The sequence below is a fragment of the Oreochromis niloticus genome, linkage group LG4 (assembly GCF_001858045.2).
Source record: "Oreochromis niloticus isolate F11D_XX linkage group LG4, O_niloticus_UMD_NMBU, whole genome shotgun sequence".
NCBI lineage: Eukaryota > Metazoa > Chordata > Actinopteri > Cichliformes > Cichlidae > Oreochromis > Oreochromis niloticus.
In genome coordinates, this window is record NC_031969.2 from 6,308,024 (window position 1) to 6,323,524 (window position 15,501).

Genomic DNA, 15,501 nt, shown 5'->3' on the forward strand with positions numbered 1-15,501 from the left:
CTTTACGGTAGTAATCGAAGATGATTGAAAAATAATCTTTAATTAACACAATTTTTCTTCTTTTGTGTACGGATGCATTTACTGTCACAGATTCTCTTCCTGTATTTTAATAATTTACTGAAAAGTATGGAAGAGGAGTATTATGGCTGTGCAGGGCGATTGAAAGTGGGAGCTAAAATTTCAAGAAAAAAAATAATGTCAAGATTAAAGTTGTAAATTTCAGAGAAAAAAGTGGCAAGAGTTAAAGTTTTAGAGGAATGTTTTTTCCAACATTTTTGGCATATTTTTGCAGGTTAGTGTTTTGCTGTGTGTATGAGCTGTTTTGGGAAATGAATTTGAATTTTTTAGAAATTCAAAACTGAAGACATTTAAGCAGACAAGGGAAATGAAATAAAATACAAATGCGTTATTAAATCTAAACAGATTTTCCAAATCAAGAAAGGGTCTTAGTAAATGTTCAAAAGAGACTCGTTTCACACATGTATGCTCTACTGCAATAAGACACTGAATTCTTTTTTTTTCCATCCCAGTTCCAAGACACAGGTTTTCTTTAGTAGCTTTATTGTGCATTTGCATTTCATGAAGCTGTGGTTGACAGTAGTCCCCCAATTGAATGATCATTGTGCTGGCTGCAGATTGAGCACGATGTGTGGAAAGCTTGTGGAAGTCACGGTTCAAGCAACGCGAGCCTAACTCAGCTTCACCTCCACGGGGAAGTGGTCGCTGACAGCCAACGCCTGAGAGAGAGAGACAGAGACATCATTCTTTTAATGGCTCACAGTTTGCTGCCACGGACGGCTTCAGTTTCCACAGTTAAACTGATTTTTTCCCAGTGCACTGTGCTGAAAAACTCAATGTGCCTGCATGGTAATGCCATCACTACAGTATACATTACATTAGTGATTTTGTTTGCACCTCTGTGGTCATTACTACAGCCATTGCTTTACAAAGGTACTCAATTTTCTGTAGCTCAAAGCAGATATTAAAAAAGCAAAAGTGCTTTAAAACTGCGTTATTTCTAATGGCCAGCAGGGGGCGACTGCTTTGCCTTTTGTGTAGAATGGCTCTCTTATTATTGGAGCCCAGTAAACATTCTGCTGATGAGTTTATGGTCTCAGTTGCAGTGAACACAGCATTAAGTTAACTTTTTATATTAATGTTTCCATTAGCGTCAATGGGGAATGAGGCAGGTTATGCTTTTTAGTTAAACTGAGTTTTTATAGAGATAAGGATTGAAATTCATCTGTTACCAGCTTTTGTATGAGATTCAAGTCCGTCATGTAGTTATACACCTCGGCACTGTTTTGCACCACTCCTCTCATCATGTCCGTTGTGACCACAATCCTGCAAATACAGAAAGATGATTGGAGTTTAGAGTTTGTGTGCAAACATGAGAACGACCTGCCACAATCTGTGTCTACCTGTCGTAAGGGCAGACAGTTTGCGACACGGTAGTTACGGCCGCATCAGTGATCAGCCAATGGAAAGTCTTGTCAGTGAAGATGCGGATCTGCTGCCAGTCAGACCCGGACACATAACTGCAACCTGCATTGAAGTCACCCAGCAGCACAATGTCCTGCAGGGGAGAGTAGTGTGATTCAATGTGTGTTTTTTTCCACACAAATTCACCAAATAAATGATTTTTACGTGTAGTCTGTATATACATTGGTGTTCCAGCGAGTGCGGACATCTAACACCACGTCATAGAGAGCATTTAGCTCCTTAACAGCTGAGCCTGGGCAAGTGTGCTGGGGGATCAGAGTAAAGTCTTTCACAGCTAGGAGGAAGAGAAGGGAACGAAGGAGAGTGTTGAGAGTTACAGAGGCACTTACACTGCATGATAATGATAAATGACTAGTGACTAACATGTCCCAGGAACTATCACGCACAAATGTTTGAATAAGGAAATCCACATCATTATCAGTGTGATGGAAAAACGGCTGAATAACTCTTGTGCTGATGCCACAGCACCAAAGCATACCAGTGTTTTTGGAGGAGAACATTACGACAAATGGCTTCCTGCTAAAGTTGTGCTGGACATCATCATAGGTGTAGCTTTTTGCCACAGATACCAACGCCTCTCTGTGGAGAAAATATACCGCATCACCACCTTTTCATTTGCTGCCAGTGTGTACTTTATTTTAAAAACTGTCCAGTTGCTTCTCGGGACAAATTTATTGTAGTTCTGCTTTTGCCCCCTTTTTAAATCACTTCTTCTGAATTCTGAATGAGAAATAGTGTGTAAATCAATAAGATGTATATTTATGCCAGAAAAAAGATGGAGGGAATTTACCATTAAATTACTTCAAACATGCCTCAGACACTACAAACATGCTGAAAATATTTTTTAATCAAGTTGTTTTGAATGGTTATTTGACAAACTTAAGGGAGGTTCTTTAACCCTCTGAGGTCTAAGTGATGATGATGATCCAACACTAATCCCGACTTTAACATTAACCCTAGCCAATGTGAACATGTCATTTTTATTTTTGTTAAATTGTTTGGCTTGCCATTTATGAAACAAAGAAAACAATCATTCTAATTTAAACACAGGAAAAACTATTCACATTCTGCCATGAAAAAGACATTTTCCCTTTCTACAAAATACATATTTAGAGTAGGGTTAGAGCAAGAAACTGAGAAACTACTGAACTAAAAATGCTTTTTACACTGCATCACTCCAAAGAACCATTTTTTTGTTGCAGATGGCCCCGCCCCTCCCTGAGCCTGGTTCTGCTGGAGGTTTCTTCCTGTTAAAAAGGAGTTTTTCCTTCCTAGTGTCACCAAAGTGCTTGCTCATAGGGGTCATATGATTGTTGGGTTTTGCTCTGTATGTATTATTGTAGGATCTACCTTACAATCTAAAGCGCCTTGAGGCGACTCTTGTGATTTGGTGCTGTATAAATAAAATTGAATTGAATTGAATATTATTTCTCTGGGTGTAGAGTAGAGACTTGGACTAGTTTCCTTAAGTTGCCTTTCATCTTGGTGTACCTGTACAGGAAGAGATATCGCTCTTTATACTTGTTCGCACCGAGAGGCTCACTGACGATGTACTTGTACTGAGGAGAATCTCTGGGGGAAAACACAAAGACACACTTGTAGAAAATGTTTCCATATTTTTGCATTTCATGCTCAGTGTTACTCTGAATGTTCCAGGTGTGTAGACAGTCTCACTCGTTGACATAATCCATGAGTGTTTGGGTCGCTGAGAGATCGCTGTCTCTGACCTCTTGGATCAGAATGACGTCATAGCGTTTGACAATCTGCAAAACACAAACATAATAAAATAAAATAAATCACCTGATTGTCAGTCTTGCAACATCACATTTGTTTATATTTTAACTTGTAGTAAAAAATTCACGTGTTTGGCATTGTTCTAGATTGCAAAGGCAATCCTAGATGTGTTGCACATCCAGTTATTTCATTGATCATTCCTTAAGCATTAAGCACAGAGGTGGGAATATTCAGGTTTACTCCTATGACAGGCAAAACAGTCCAAAGCATTCCTCAAAATTCTATTCAAACTATTTTAAAACACACACACACACACACACACACACACACACACACACAAAGATAACACTTTTGGATTGGTTTTGAAAGCACTCTGACCCAAATTGCATTAAAATGGGTAGATGTAAACATTTTTTACAAACTGTCATATCTACCAAAGAGGGAAAGGTTGCAGACCTTGGTAATGATCTTCATCAGAGTGGCGTCGGAGGCTTTGGTGTCCCCGAAGGATTTGATGTTAAAGGCTCCCAGCAGCAGCGAGTTGGAAAGATGCAGCAAGGTCAGAAAAAGCCACAAACTGCACACCAAATGCATCCTACACCAAACAGGTTACATGTTTAAAAAATGACTTATAAATCATATGAAACACTGACACTTACAAATTAGTTGACATTTATTTTACATGTATGTATGCAGTTCCTAACCTGTGCATTAAAAACTGATTTGCAGGCTAAAGTAAGCACTTTCCTTTCATTCGATGTTTTTCAGCCATAAAGTCCAGTTTTGGACTTTATGGCTTTTTATCTACCTGCCATAAAGTCCAGTTTTGGACTTCATGGCTTTTTATCTACCTGCCATAAAGTCCAGTTTTGGACTTCATGGCTTTTTATCTACCTGCCATAAAGTCCAGTTTTGGACTTCATGGCTTTTTATCTACCTGCCATAAAGTCCAGTTTTGGACTTTATGGCTTGAGGTTACTCCAGTCATAAAGGAGGCTACTCCAAAAGCTATTGTGGAAGAGCAAAGGTTGACAAATATGGAAACAGAGCTGTATTTATTCTCTGATGGTTTGCATGTTCTGTTGAAGTGTGTTTGTAAAAGCACAATCCGTTACTGCAACAGAAAATACTATTATATTTGCCTTTAAAGGTGCATGAAAGGAAAAATAAATTAGTGACAATGCACAAAAGTTACTGTAATACTGCTTTAGCCTGAAAACTCCATTCTAAACAAGAAACTGGCTCACAGTATTGCACCGAATACAGCTCAGATGTTTTTGTAGCAAGTAAGAGTGAGAGGTCCATACCTGCTCCTGTATGTCTGCATGGTAAGGAGTGGCTTGAACTCTTGAATCAACCTTCTGAATGCTCCTGAAAGGCTTCTGAGCAGAATGGCAAACAGTGTCTCTTTTGAGGTTTTTATCTACCTGCAGGTGCATGTGACTGCAGTGTGCTGGGGAGGAGTGCAGAGAAAAGGTGTGTTGTGGATGGGTTACAGAGCGTTCAGGTTTTCAGGTTCTCAGATCCCAAGACTGGAATGCAACAAGGATAACGTTGCAACCTCAAATTCTTTTCTGCCTGTCGTACAATAAGTAACACTTCAGCATTGTTTTAAGTTACTGTTGTCCTGTTTGACATTTGTGTGAAGTTCTGTCACACTTCACAAATGAATTCAGAATGAGTGTCGCAGTGTTGGAATGACCTTAAACTTTGGCAAAATCCTTACGGAAAGTGAAGAAATTCCTTCAAGCCGTTTGAAAGATGTCTTGTTCATGAGAACAGGGTCAAAAGATAATATCTACTCTAGGTCTGCTCCAGCAGAGAGGCATAAGAGTCATTAAAAATAACAATAGTAATAATGATACAGCCTTGTTAAAGTATCAAGTGTCCCTGACAGGGGATTTCATTAAATCACCCTGCCGTTCTTTGTTCAGCTGAGACACCTGAGTTAGAAAACACACAAACACTGCAGTTGCCTTTTTACTCGCGAGGACGGTCACAGAGCGCCTGCATAGGAGACACTCACGGACACGCGCTCTATCATCGTCCGCGAGATTTATTTATACAGTTGTGTCTGTGTATGTGTGTATGTGTTGCTGTCACAGAGTTATTCTCAGAGCTGAGGTTCCCCTTTTCTAAATCTGTATGTTCTAGAACAAAAAGGGGAAGCTGCAAGTTGTTTATCACAGACAAGGTATATGTCAAAAGTCACGTAAACGTGCTTCACTGATATAAAGAATACATTTCATGTAACTGATCAAAACATAATTTTCTTCTGACAGTCCCAATGTTATATCTTGAAATGTAACTACCAAGACATTTGTTCAGACCTTCAGAAAACCTATCGATAGGCTGATAAAACACAAGTATGCCACCGTCTCCACCTTATTGGTCAGAATGTTTTCTTCCCAGTTGTAACTGAACAAACAGATTCCATACATTTAGACAAATCAACGCCACTTACAATGCATTTCAAGCTTGACAAAATAATAATACACTTTAGTGAATTTTCATAAGATTTACTTAGTGTGGCAGGAAAAGTGCTCATACTTACCGTATAAATGATGACACTGGACGCAGCGCGTTCGGCTGATGTTTACCAACTTTACTCGTACCCCGGAAGTTCCCCCACACACAGCCTTATGAGAACAGTAGTCTACCGCTACACCTCCTCCTTTTAGCTAAAGACATACTTTGTAACGACTCAAACAGCTCCTTTTTCCACAAGTCTTTAATGGTACAAACAGCGCATTCTGCCTCCCCGTTGGCTTGGGGGTACCTAGGGCTGCTCGTTTCATGTGTGAACTGGTACTCTTTGGCAAAGTGCTTGAACTGTTCTGATGAAAATTGCGGCCCGTAATCCGATACCACAGTCTCGGCAACTCCATGTCTTGCAAAGGCCTCTTTTATAGCATTAATAGTGACCTCTGTAGTTGTGTGTCTCAGTTCAGCTATCTCAATGTACCTTGAGAAAAAAATCAATAATCAGCAGGAAGTGTTTCTTTGACCACTCGAACAGATCCATGCCGACTTTTTGCCATGGACGGTCGGGAACAGGAGTTGCCAGCATTGGTTCACAGCACTGTAATCTATGTTTTTGACATGTTTCGCACCTGTCTACCATCTGACGTATTTGAGTTGAGATGCCCGGCCACCACACCGACTCTTTTGCTCTGGCCTTGCATTTTGAAACGCCCTGGTGGCCTTCATGCAAACGTGACAAAACCTCTGCTCTCATTTGAGGTGGTATCACAAGTCTCTCCCCTTTCATAAGAAGACCATGAACTACACTGAAGTCCATTCTGTATTGCCAGTACCCCTTTAACTCTGGATCTAGTTTACCTTTTTCTGGCCAGCCTGTCCCACATTGATACACCACCTTTCTACACAGGTCATCCATTTCCTGCGCCAACTTAATCTCCTCCATCCTTTTATCTGTGGCTGGGAGATGGGAAACTACACAGTCCACGAAAACCTCCACCTCTTTTTCCAGCTGAAGATCCCCAGCAGAAGGAGGCCCCGCCAGCGGTGCTCGTGAGAGGGCATCAGCAGTGACGAGGTTCTTCCCTGGAACATGGACAATGGTGAAAGTAAAGCGCAGCAGCCTGAGGCGGAATCTCAGGATGCGTGGAGGCAGGTCGTCCAGGCCTCTTGTGCTCAGAAGAGGGACCAGGGGTTTGTGATCTGTGATTAGAGTGAACTGTAGGGCCATGAGGTAAGATGACAGTCGTTCACACGCCCACGTTACAGCGAGCGCCTCCTTTTCTATCTGCGCGTAATGTTTCTCTGTGTCTGTGAGACCTCTTGAGATATATGTGACTGGTCGCCAGGAGTTGTCAGACTGTTTCCTTTAACATTGAGTGGGCTACTGCCTGGCCCTAGTAACTTCTTTCTGGGTCTCTGCAGCTTACTATCTCTGTCTGGACTGTACAAACCTTCTGGAATAGACGTAACATCTGCCCCTGTGTCGAGTTTAAAATATACATTTTGCCCATTTAACTTGACCTTTTGCACCCAGGGCTGTGACCTCTCAGTCCCTACTTCTCCCAAGAACACACAATCCTCGCTGTCTGTATCTTTTTGTTTTTCTGTCACTTCGCGTAGCGCTGCAGCTTCACTATTGGGACAAACCACAGCAAAGTGTCCTTTTTTCTGACATTTTCAACACTGTACCTCTTTGGCTGGACATTCTTTCCATGAGTGTTTGTTCTTGCGACCACAGCGGCCACATTCCTTTTCACTTTGCTTGATTGGCTTTTGTTCTTTCTTCTGCCACGTCTGCGTTTTCCCACATGTTGTATTTGACCGTATTGTGTCCATGTTCAGTGTTTTCTCCACTGCCGCGCTGCTGTGAAGTATTGATTGTTGTTTCTTTACCGTTTCGCTCTGCCTAACTTTCTCAATGGCTTTAGCAAGAGTCAACTCTGAGTCCATTTGCAGCTGCTCGGACAGTCTTTTGTCTTTTATGCCAACCACAGTTCTGTCCCTTATGAGTTCGTCTTTGAGTGCTCCAAATGCACAATTTTCTGCAAGTTTGTGCACAGCAGTGATGAACGACTCTGTACTTTCCCCATCCTGTTGCCGTCTGGAGTTAAACTGTGCTCTTTCAAAAATTACGTTGTGTTTTCCTTTGTAATGTTTGTCAAATGCCTCTTTGACAGTTGCATATTTCTTTTTATCTGCATCGCACAGTGGTAAAACTGCCAAAACATCAGCAGCAGCATCTCCCATAGCGTACAGGAGTGCGTCTGATTTGTTATCAAGAGCGGTTGCAATGCGAAATCTTTCGAACCTTCTGATCCACTTTGGCCATTCGGCAGGATGAGAAAAGTCAAATGTTTCTGGGGGTGTTATTTGTACCGTGGTCGCCATCGTGACGTGTGGATCCCTGGCTTCCTCGCGTTCAGAATCCAAGCTTTCCCAGAACACCGGTGCACCGACCCCGTCTCCTCCCTCCGACATGTAAGGCTCGTGCTCGACCGAGTGCGCACACGCGCCTTGTTGCTAGAGCTGGTGTTGTGCATGCCGGTCTTGTTCGGATTACCAATGCGAAAACTTCTCTCGCAGTTAACTGCACCGTACTGTACTCAAAAATACTGTGGAGACCGCCATTCGCACTTCTGACACCACGTATAAATGATGACACTGGACGCAGCGCGTTCGGGTGATGTTTACCAACTTTACTCGTACCCCGGAAGTTCCCCCACACACAGCCTTATGGGGACAGTAGTCTACCGCTACATTTACAGCATGTTACAGTTGTTTTACCAGATGAGCAGCAAACTGATGAAGATTAGGGTTAAGTTCTAGTTTTTTAACATTTTAATCAGATCTGCCAGGTCAGTGCTTACAATACTTAGATATATACTGGTGTCCACTACACCCAGCCACCTGTCTTTTTCTTTACTGCCAGCTGTCGAGAATCTGATGCCTCAGCAAATACTGAATATATTTCCGTGCCACCGCTGCTGTCAACATTCATGCTCCCCTCAGGGTAAATTTTCCTAACTTTCAATATATTAAATACATTAAAATGTCATTTTAAGCTTGAGAGTCCAAGTGAAGCCAGGATGTTTGCTGACTATTAGTCTTGATTATGAAGTAGATGAAAGACGAGGATTTTGTGTAGAAAGGATGAGGGGCAGTAGCGGTTTTAGATACGGGCGACACGGGCGGTTGCCCGGGGCGGCATCGTGGTGGGGGGCGGCATCACGGGCATCGGAAAAAAAAAAAAAAATTGCTCGTACTCATGCTGCCCCGACATCAGCCAGCGCATATTGGGAATGACGTAGGCACCGATCGGTTTTCTATCGCCCATTTGCTGGGAGTAAGGGCGCCCTCCGTTTGCGAGGTGCGCCTGCTGCTTGCGGCACAGGGAGGAGAGGGCGGGGCGGCGGGGGATTCTCTGGCTGGCTGGAGCAGCATCTAATAACCAACTCGCAAAATAAAACAAAATAAAAACAAACCAACAACACGAAAACACCAGACATTATGATACCGACTTATAATTTGCACCGATGTTTTTTCGAAATTCTATACGCGAAAAGTGAGCGCGAGAGCCCTCGGTGCGCCTGCTCGCTGCTGAAGTCAAAGTAAACTTTATTGTCATCTCCGCTACATACAGTCCAGTATATAGAGAGACGAGACGACGAGGCTCCAGTTACAGCAGTGCAAGTAAACAAACAATAAATATAAGAAGAGTAAATAAATATACAGTTTAGGACCAGGGGTAAAGTACGGTGGCCCTGAAGTGCAAACCACAAAAACAAATCACAAAACGCACAACAAATTGAAAAGCGCAAAAACAAATTCACTAAACGCAAAAACAAATTGAAAAGCGCAAAAACAAATTCACTAAACGCAAAAACAAATTGAAAAGCGCAAAAACAAATCACAAAACGCACAACAAATTGAAAAGCGCAACAACAAATTGAAAAGCGCAAAAACAAATTGAAAAGCGCAAAAACAAATTGAAAAGCGCAAAAACAAATTCACTAAACGCAACAACAAATTGAAAAGCGCAAAAACAAATTCACTAAGCGCAAAAACAAATTGAAAAACGCAAAACAAATTGAAAAGCGCAAAACAAATTGAAAAGCGCAACAACAAATTGAAAAGCGCAACAACAAATTGAAAAGCGCAAAAACAAATTCACTAAACGCAAAAACAAATTGAAAAGCGCAACAACAAATTCACTAAACGCAAAAACAAATTGAAAAGCGCAAAAACAAATTCACTAAACGCAACAACAAATTGAAAAGCGCAAAAACAAAAGAAGAATCACAAAAACAAATTGAGAAGCACAATTACGTTAAGAAAACCGGAAAGGGTAGGTACCAGTCGGCAACAGGAGACATCACTGATTGGATGTCCGCGCTGTTCGTCTTTGGAACCGGAAGTTACTCTGCCTGTAGCGCATTTCGTTTGAAAAACGGCGGAATGTTTTGTCCTAGCTATGGGAAAAAGCTGGTTGAGGAGTCACCAAACTTTTGCAGCGGCTGTGGCGAGAGGCTTTATCACGCATCTTGCATCGGAGACACTTCACTCCCATTGAGTAAGTTAATAAGCATAATAAAATGTTTGTTATTTATTGATTTATTAGCCTAGCGTTAGCTGTTTCCAGACCGTAGCAGACCAGAGGGCTGTTCCACTAAGCGAGCTCAGAAAATCGAGGCTCATTTGAAAATGCACGCAGCTGTCAAAATGACTGCTCAAGACCTTTCTAGTAGTGAAGGTTTGAGGGCAGTTCTAGTGTTAACAAACCTCGCAGCTAGGGTGCCACGGACCAGACTTGTCCACAAGCATATTGCATAATGAATGAGCAGAAAGACTGCAGGTTAGCCTGGTTCCTGGAACCGAATTTGGGGCAATCGAGCCTGGATTTTCAGAGTGAGCCTGGCTTTTGGGATTAGCTTGCTTCGTGGAACAGTCCTCTGAGCATTTCCACAACTGAAACGATAATAAATTAGTTCATTTATTATGTTTGGTTAACTTTAGGAACTAACACTATTATGTGTCTATACATTAAAACTTACTGGTGTAGAATTGTATTGGTCAATAGTATCAGTTACATTGTCATTCCTTGGTAGAAATTTTCTAGTGAGATTATTCAGTGTTGTCCTTATTTGCGTGTTGTGTGGACAATGGAATGTCACATGAATGAATGTCTTTAATGTGTGACATTGTAGTACATTTTTCCTTTGTTTCCCTTTAGCATCACAGACTACCTCAAACTGCCCAACTCCAACCTTCAGCACCTTCTTAGAATACAGAAAAAAGAAAAATGAAGAGAGGCAAAAGTTTTCTGAAGGGAGGAAGGGCTTAAAGAAAAAGGAAAAAAGAAAGGTTCAGGTAGTTTGGCTAGCTCTGTCTGAAAACAAGTTGAGGTTAATTTTCTAATGACATTCTTTTGTTATTCCTTAGGGGAGTTGTGTAAAAAATGTTCAGTGTAGTAAAGCTATCCAGAATAAGAACAATTGTTTATGAGTAATTGTACATTTAGGTTGTCAGGAAGATCCCTCTTTTGCAGTTAATAAATATTCAAGTTTGAATAGATCTGCTTAGAGTCATATTAGTATCTACTTGGCCCATTGTTCATGTCTTTTTCCTTACAGATAAATGTCGGCTTGATGACCATTAAAAAGGGTGGTTTGAAGCCATACCGTGGAAAAACTATTTTCCTAACAACAGACCCTGACGCTACTGCCACAAGTCTGCTCAATCAAGCTGTTAAAAAAATGAAGGACTTTAACAAAGATCTAAAAGATGGACCTTTCCTTCTTCTGTATCCGGATGGCACTGAGGTCATTACTGTCCCTGGAACACAAAGACCATTTACACTTGAGGCTTATAAGGCTGAAGTTGGCAAGCCTTATCAAAGAATCAATGTTTTCATCTGCTTGAAGAGTGACTTTGAAGATGGTAAGCTGCTAATGTTTGTTTGGATTTTGACACACATTCCCTTAGTTTCAACAAATGCTAATTTTGAAATTGTGAAATGATAACATTACGCATAAAGCACCCAAGTCAATAGCATACCTACATTAAAATGGTGAATGGCCTGTATTTGATATAGCACCTTCTAGGGTTCTACAACCCCCCCAAGACACTTCACAACAAAACCAGTCATTCACCCACACACATTCACACACTGCTGGTGATTAGCTACAATGTGGACACAACTGTCCTGGGACTCACTGATTGAAGCAAGGCTGCTGTACACAGATGCCACCTATCCCTCCCACTACCACCACCTGGCATGGAGGGTGAAGTGTCTTGCCCAAGGACACAACGACTGTGACAAACTGAGCAGGGCTAAAACCTTCAACCTTTTGATTACAGGGCGGGCTTTTAACTCCTCTGCCACCATTGCTCCCTAAATTAGCTTGTATATGTTATGTTTCTTCCTGGAAACATGAAATTCAGCCATTTTTGGATCTACTGAGTCATGAGTTTTAAATGCTAACTTTATGCCTTTCGTATTAATCTATTATTGATGATCAAATAAAGTTTCATACATTAGTATGAATTTAGTTAGCTTAGCTTAATTTGTTTTCATGTTTTGTAGTTGGAGAAAACTCAGACTTGTCTGACTCTGACCCAGAGATTGTTATTAAAAGGCCCTCTGAGTTTGATCTTGCTGATACATTGGTAAGTACAATTTAAAATTTTTAATAGAGTTTTCTTGTTGTTTAGCCACCACCATTTGCCTCAGTTCAGTAAAACAGTTAATAGTTATATGTGAAATACATTTTGTGTGTGTGTGTGCGTCCTCGCGTGCGTGTGTTTGTTTGTTTGTTTCAGCCATGGGAACTTCAACATGAAAGCAGTCCTTTACAGAAAGCAGCAGAATATGAGTAAGTGATATTTGAAGAACATGTAATCTTTTACTGTTTTTGCCTACACTTTGTATTAATGAGATATACACTTTTGTCATTCATTCTGTATATGGTTTTTGGAACATGGACTACATAATACTTGTATTGCTTGTTTGTTAATCAAGATGCTTAAATATTTTCAAAGTGTCAATTAATATTTTCACAGTACACAACAAAAATGCTTTTCTTTGTTCTCTAAGGAAGGGTGCTGGGGATCTTGTGCTTGCTAATGAAGTACAACAGGTAAAAAACTATTTTATTAGTAAAACAGTGCAGCAGACAATCTCCACCGCCTTTACTTTGCAATTAGATAACGATTCACTGTTTGCTGAGCCCCCAGAAGAACCTGTGTTAGTAATTTAAACATTTGAATCCAATTAACCGCCATCTTGTTTTATACAAGACATCATGCAATCATGAGAGAAGTATATATACCTTTAAAAAAAAAAAAAGTTTCCCTTTTTTTTAGAGACACCAATTTGCAGGCACATGGAATTATTGCAAATTTGGCACTGGGACTTGACCACAAGAAGGTCAGCAGGTTCAATATATCAAGGTCAGCTGTATGGGATGGAGCTGTTAGAGGATTTCGACGCAGCACATACTCTGACAACTACGACATGTTCATCAAGTTTAATGATGATGCTGGCAGCTTTGAAGAAGGTTTGGATACAGGTGGCCCGAGGCGTGAATTCCTCACACTTCTTATGGGCAGTCTGTGAAATCGCCCCATCTTTGATGGACCTCCAGAGAGCCGTTATCTTGTATATAATTCAAGAGGTGGATGTTTTCTCCGTAATTATTACAATGGAACTTTTAATAAAAATTGGCGTATTTTTTTCATTAGCATATTTAATAGCAATTAACCATGATAATTATGTGCCCTGTATAACAGCTGCCAGGCAAGATGAGTACTTTTTAGCAGGAAAGATGATCGCTGTATCCATTGTGCATGGGGGACCAGCACCACATTTCCTCTCCAAGAACCTGGTCAACCACATCACAGGGAATCAGAGTTTCAGCGCCACTGTAGAAGATGTGCAAGATGAGGAGATCACAAAAATTCTACATCAGGTAGAAAATTACCTAGGCTCAGGGAATGGGTTTACTTAGAAGACACTTGGGGCCAGTTTAAAAGATTTAATCAGGATAAAAGTTATCCGGGTTGGATCATATCTTGAAAGTAGGTTCAAGGTAGATTCTGTAATCTGAAAGGACAGATTTCCAACTCCCAACAACACAAGTGAAATAACAAATTGATTATTTTTTTAATCCAATGTTTGAATGAATCGTAAAAGTAGTGAAAATTATATTTTTGTTTTTCTTACAGTAAACCTTTTTTTTTTTATAGGTTCTGAAAGCTGAATCAGAGGAGTCTTTGCATAATCTTATTTTGCAAAACAGCACAATCTTCCAAACTGCTGGATGCCTCAGAAACGTCAAGCCTTTTGAGAAACAAGCATTTGTGGAGGAGTACCTCAGATGGTACATCCTTGAAAGAAACCAAAGTGTCATTCAACGGTAAACTCATTACTCCTTTTAAATTCAGGATGGCCAGTTGCTCATCACAGCAGCCACTGACATTTTCAGACCTTCAGATGTATATGAAAAAACTGATTCAGTAGCATCGGTGATCTGATGAACAACTAGTTAATTCCTGAGCCACTGTCGCACGCTGTTAACCTTTTGACACTAGAACTCTAATTTAGTATACATTTATTGTTCACAATGACCCATAATAATCATAGTCATGCAACATGATTAATTTTTCAGTTATTTATAAAAAGAGGTGATCCCTTGTTTGACACACTTGTTTATTCCAGTGTGAAAGCACTATTTTTTTTTAAATGCTAAAATCCCAATGAGCTCTTCTTTTTTTGCTGTCACAGTTAATTTCTGAGCGCTATGAATTGTTTTTGTGTATGAGTGATTCTATGCATTTGAAATCTGTCCAAATTTATAATGAAAGATCTAGTAGGTAAAGACATTTAAACACAATTTAGAAGACTGCAATAGTTATAGCTATAAACCAATTATTAGTTATTTGTCTATCCTTTGCAGATTTAAAGATGGACTGGAAAGTCTGAATTTTTTAAGTGCACTGCAACAAAATTCCAGTGTGCTGGCCCCACTCCTATGCTTCTCTGCCAAGGCCCTGACTGCTTCAGAACTGGAGAGCATGTTCAGACCAGATCTCAGCCCAGCAGGAAGCAACAAGCGGCATAAGGAGGTCCTAACACTTGGCTTTTGGGCAGATTATCTCCTTGATTGTGAAGGTTTGAATGACCATTTTTATTTGTTTATAGTTTTATGAAAGGAGAGGTGAGGAAATAAATTTTCTGTAATGTACTACAGTGTTTACTTTCTTCTTTCAGAGAAGGCAACAGCAGTGTGTCTGGAAGATTCGATGATGTTTGCCACAGGGCTGACGGCAGTTCCACCGGCAGGAATGACACCACCACCACGCATCCAGTTTTTAAGTGTTTCGCCTTTTCCAGTTTCAAACACCTGTGCAAATACTCTGAAGCTACCCATCTGTGACTCATACAGCATCTTTAAGGCCAACATGGACTTTGGAATTCAAAATGCTCCAGGATTTGGATGTTCTTAAATCAGCAAGGTCATCAAGTTACAGTTACTGAGTTACCCTGTTAGGTTCAGCTGCCGTTGGCATACTACTTAACACATTTATGTGACAAGCAACTTCCATATTGTTAAACATTTAGTTGTTTTTTCTGAATATTGTGTATGTTGGAAAAGTGACAGAAATGCTGGACACTATTTGTAAATGGTTTTATTAAAGAACATTTTAAATGTTTCCTTGTGGTTAAATGTTAATATTTAAATCCATGCCAGTTGCTGTATATTATGAACAATATTATATTCA

The 15,501-nt window shown here is 40.5% G+C and overlaps 1 protein-coding gene and 1 pseudogene across 1 annotated transcript; one reads left to right on the plus strand and one right to left on the minus strand.

Annotated features, from left to right (window-relative positions):
- Nucleotides 1–544: 544 nt before the first annotated feature.
- On the minus strand, nucleotides 545–6,535 carry LOC109202009 (deoxyribonuclease-1-like). Its single transcript, XM_019358246.2, has 10 exons — nucleotides 5,792–6,535; nucleotides 4,545–4,690; nucleotides 3,694–3,832; nucleotides 3,178–3,266; nucleotides 2,995–3,075; nucleotides 1,982–2,082; nucleotides 1,665–1,777; nucleotides 1,422–1,576; nucleotides 1,251–1,344; nucleotides 545–737 (listed from the first exon to the last, which is right to left on the minus strand). The coding sequence occupies exons 2-10, from the start codon at nucleotides 4,562–4,564 to the stop codon at nucleotides 690–692; spliced, it is 840 nt and encodes a 279-aa protein (XP_019213791.2). The 5' UTR covers nucleotides 4,565–4,690; nucleotides 5,792–6,535; the 3' UTR covers nucleotides 545–689.
- A 3,520-nt stretch (nucleotides 6,536–10,055) lies between these two features.
- LOC109202008 (G2/M phase-specific E3 ubiquitin-protein ligase-like) lies at nucleotides 10,056–15,432 on the plus strand (annotated as a pseudogene).
- Nucleotides 15,433–15,501: the final 69 nt, after the last annotated feature.

Bases quoted from the DNA above. Each gene is read 5' to 3' on its own strand.
- LOC109202009 (XM_019358246.2), bottom strand. From the start codon at position 4,564: ATGCAGACATACAGGAGCAG. The intron at 3,076-3,177 runs GTGAGACTGTCT...GTTTTCCCCCAG, and splicing joins CTCATGGATTATGTCAACGA to AGATTCTCCTCAGTACAAGT. The intron at 1,577-1,664 runs GTATATACAGAC...TCTCCCCTGCAG, and splicing joins GCACTCGCTGGAACACCAAT to GACATTGTGCTGCTGGGTGA.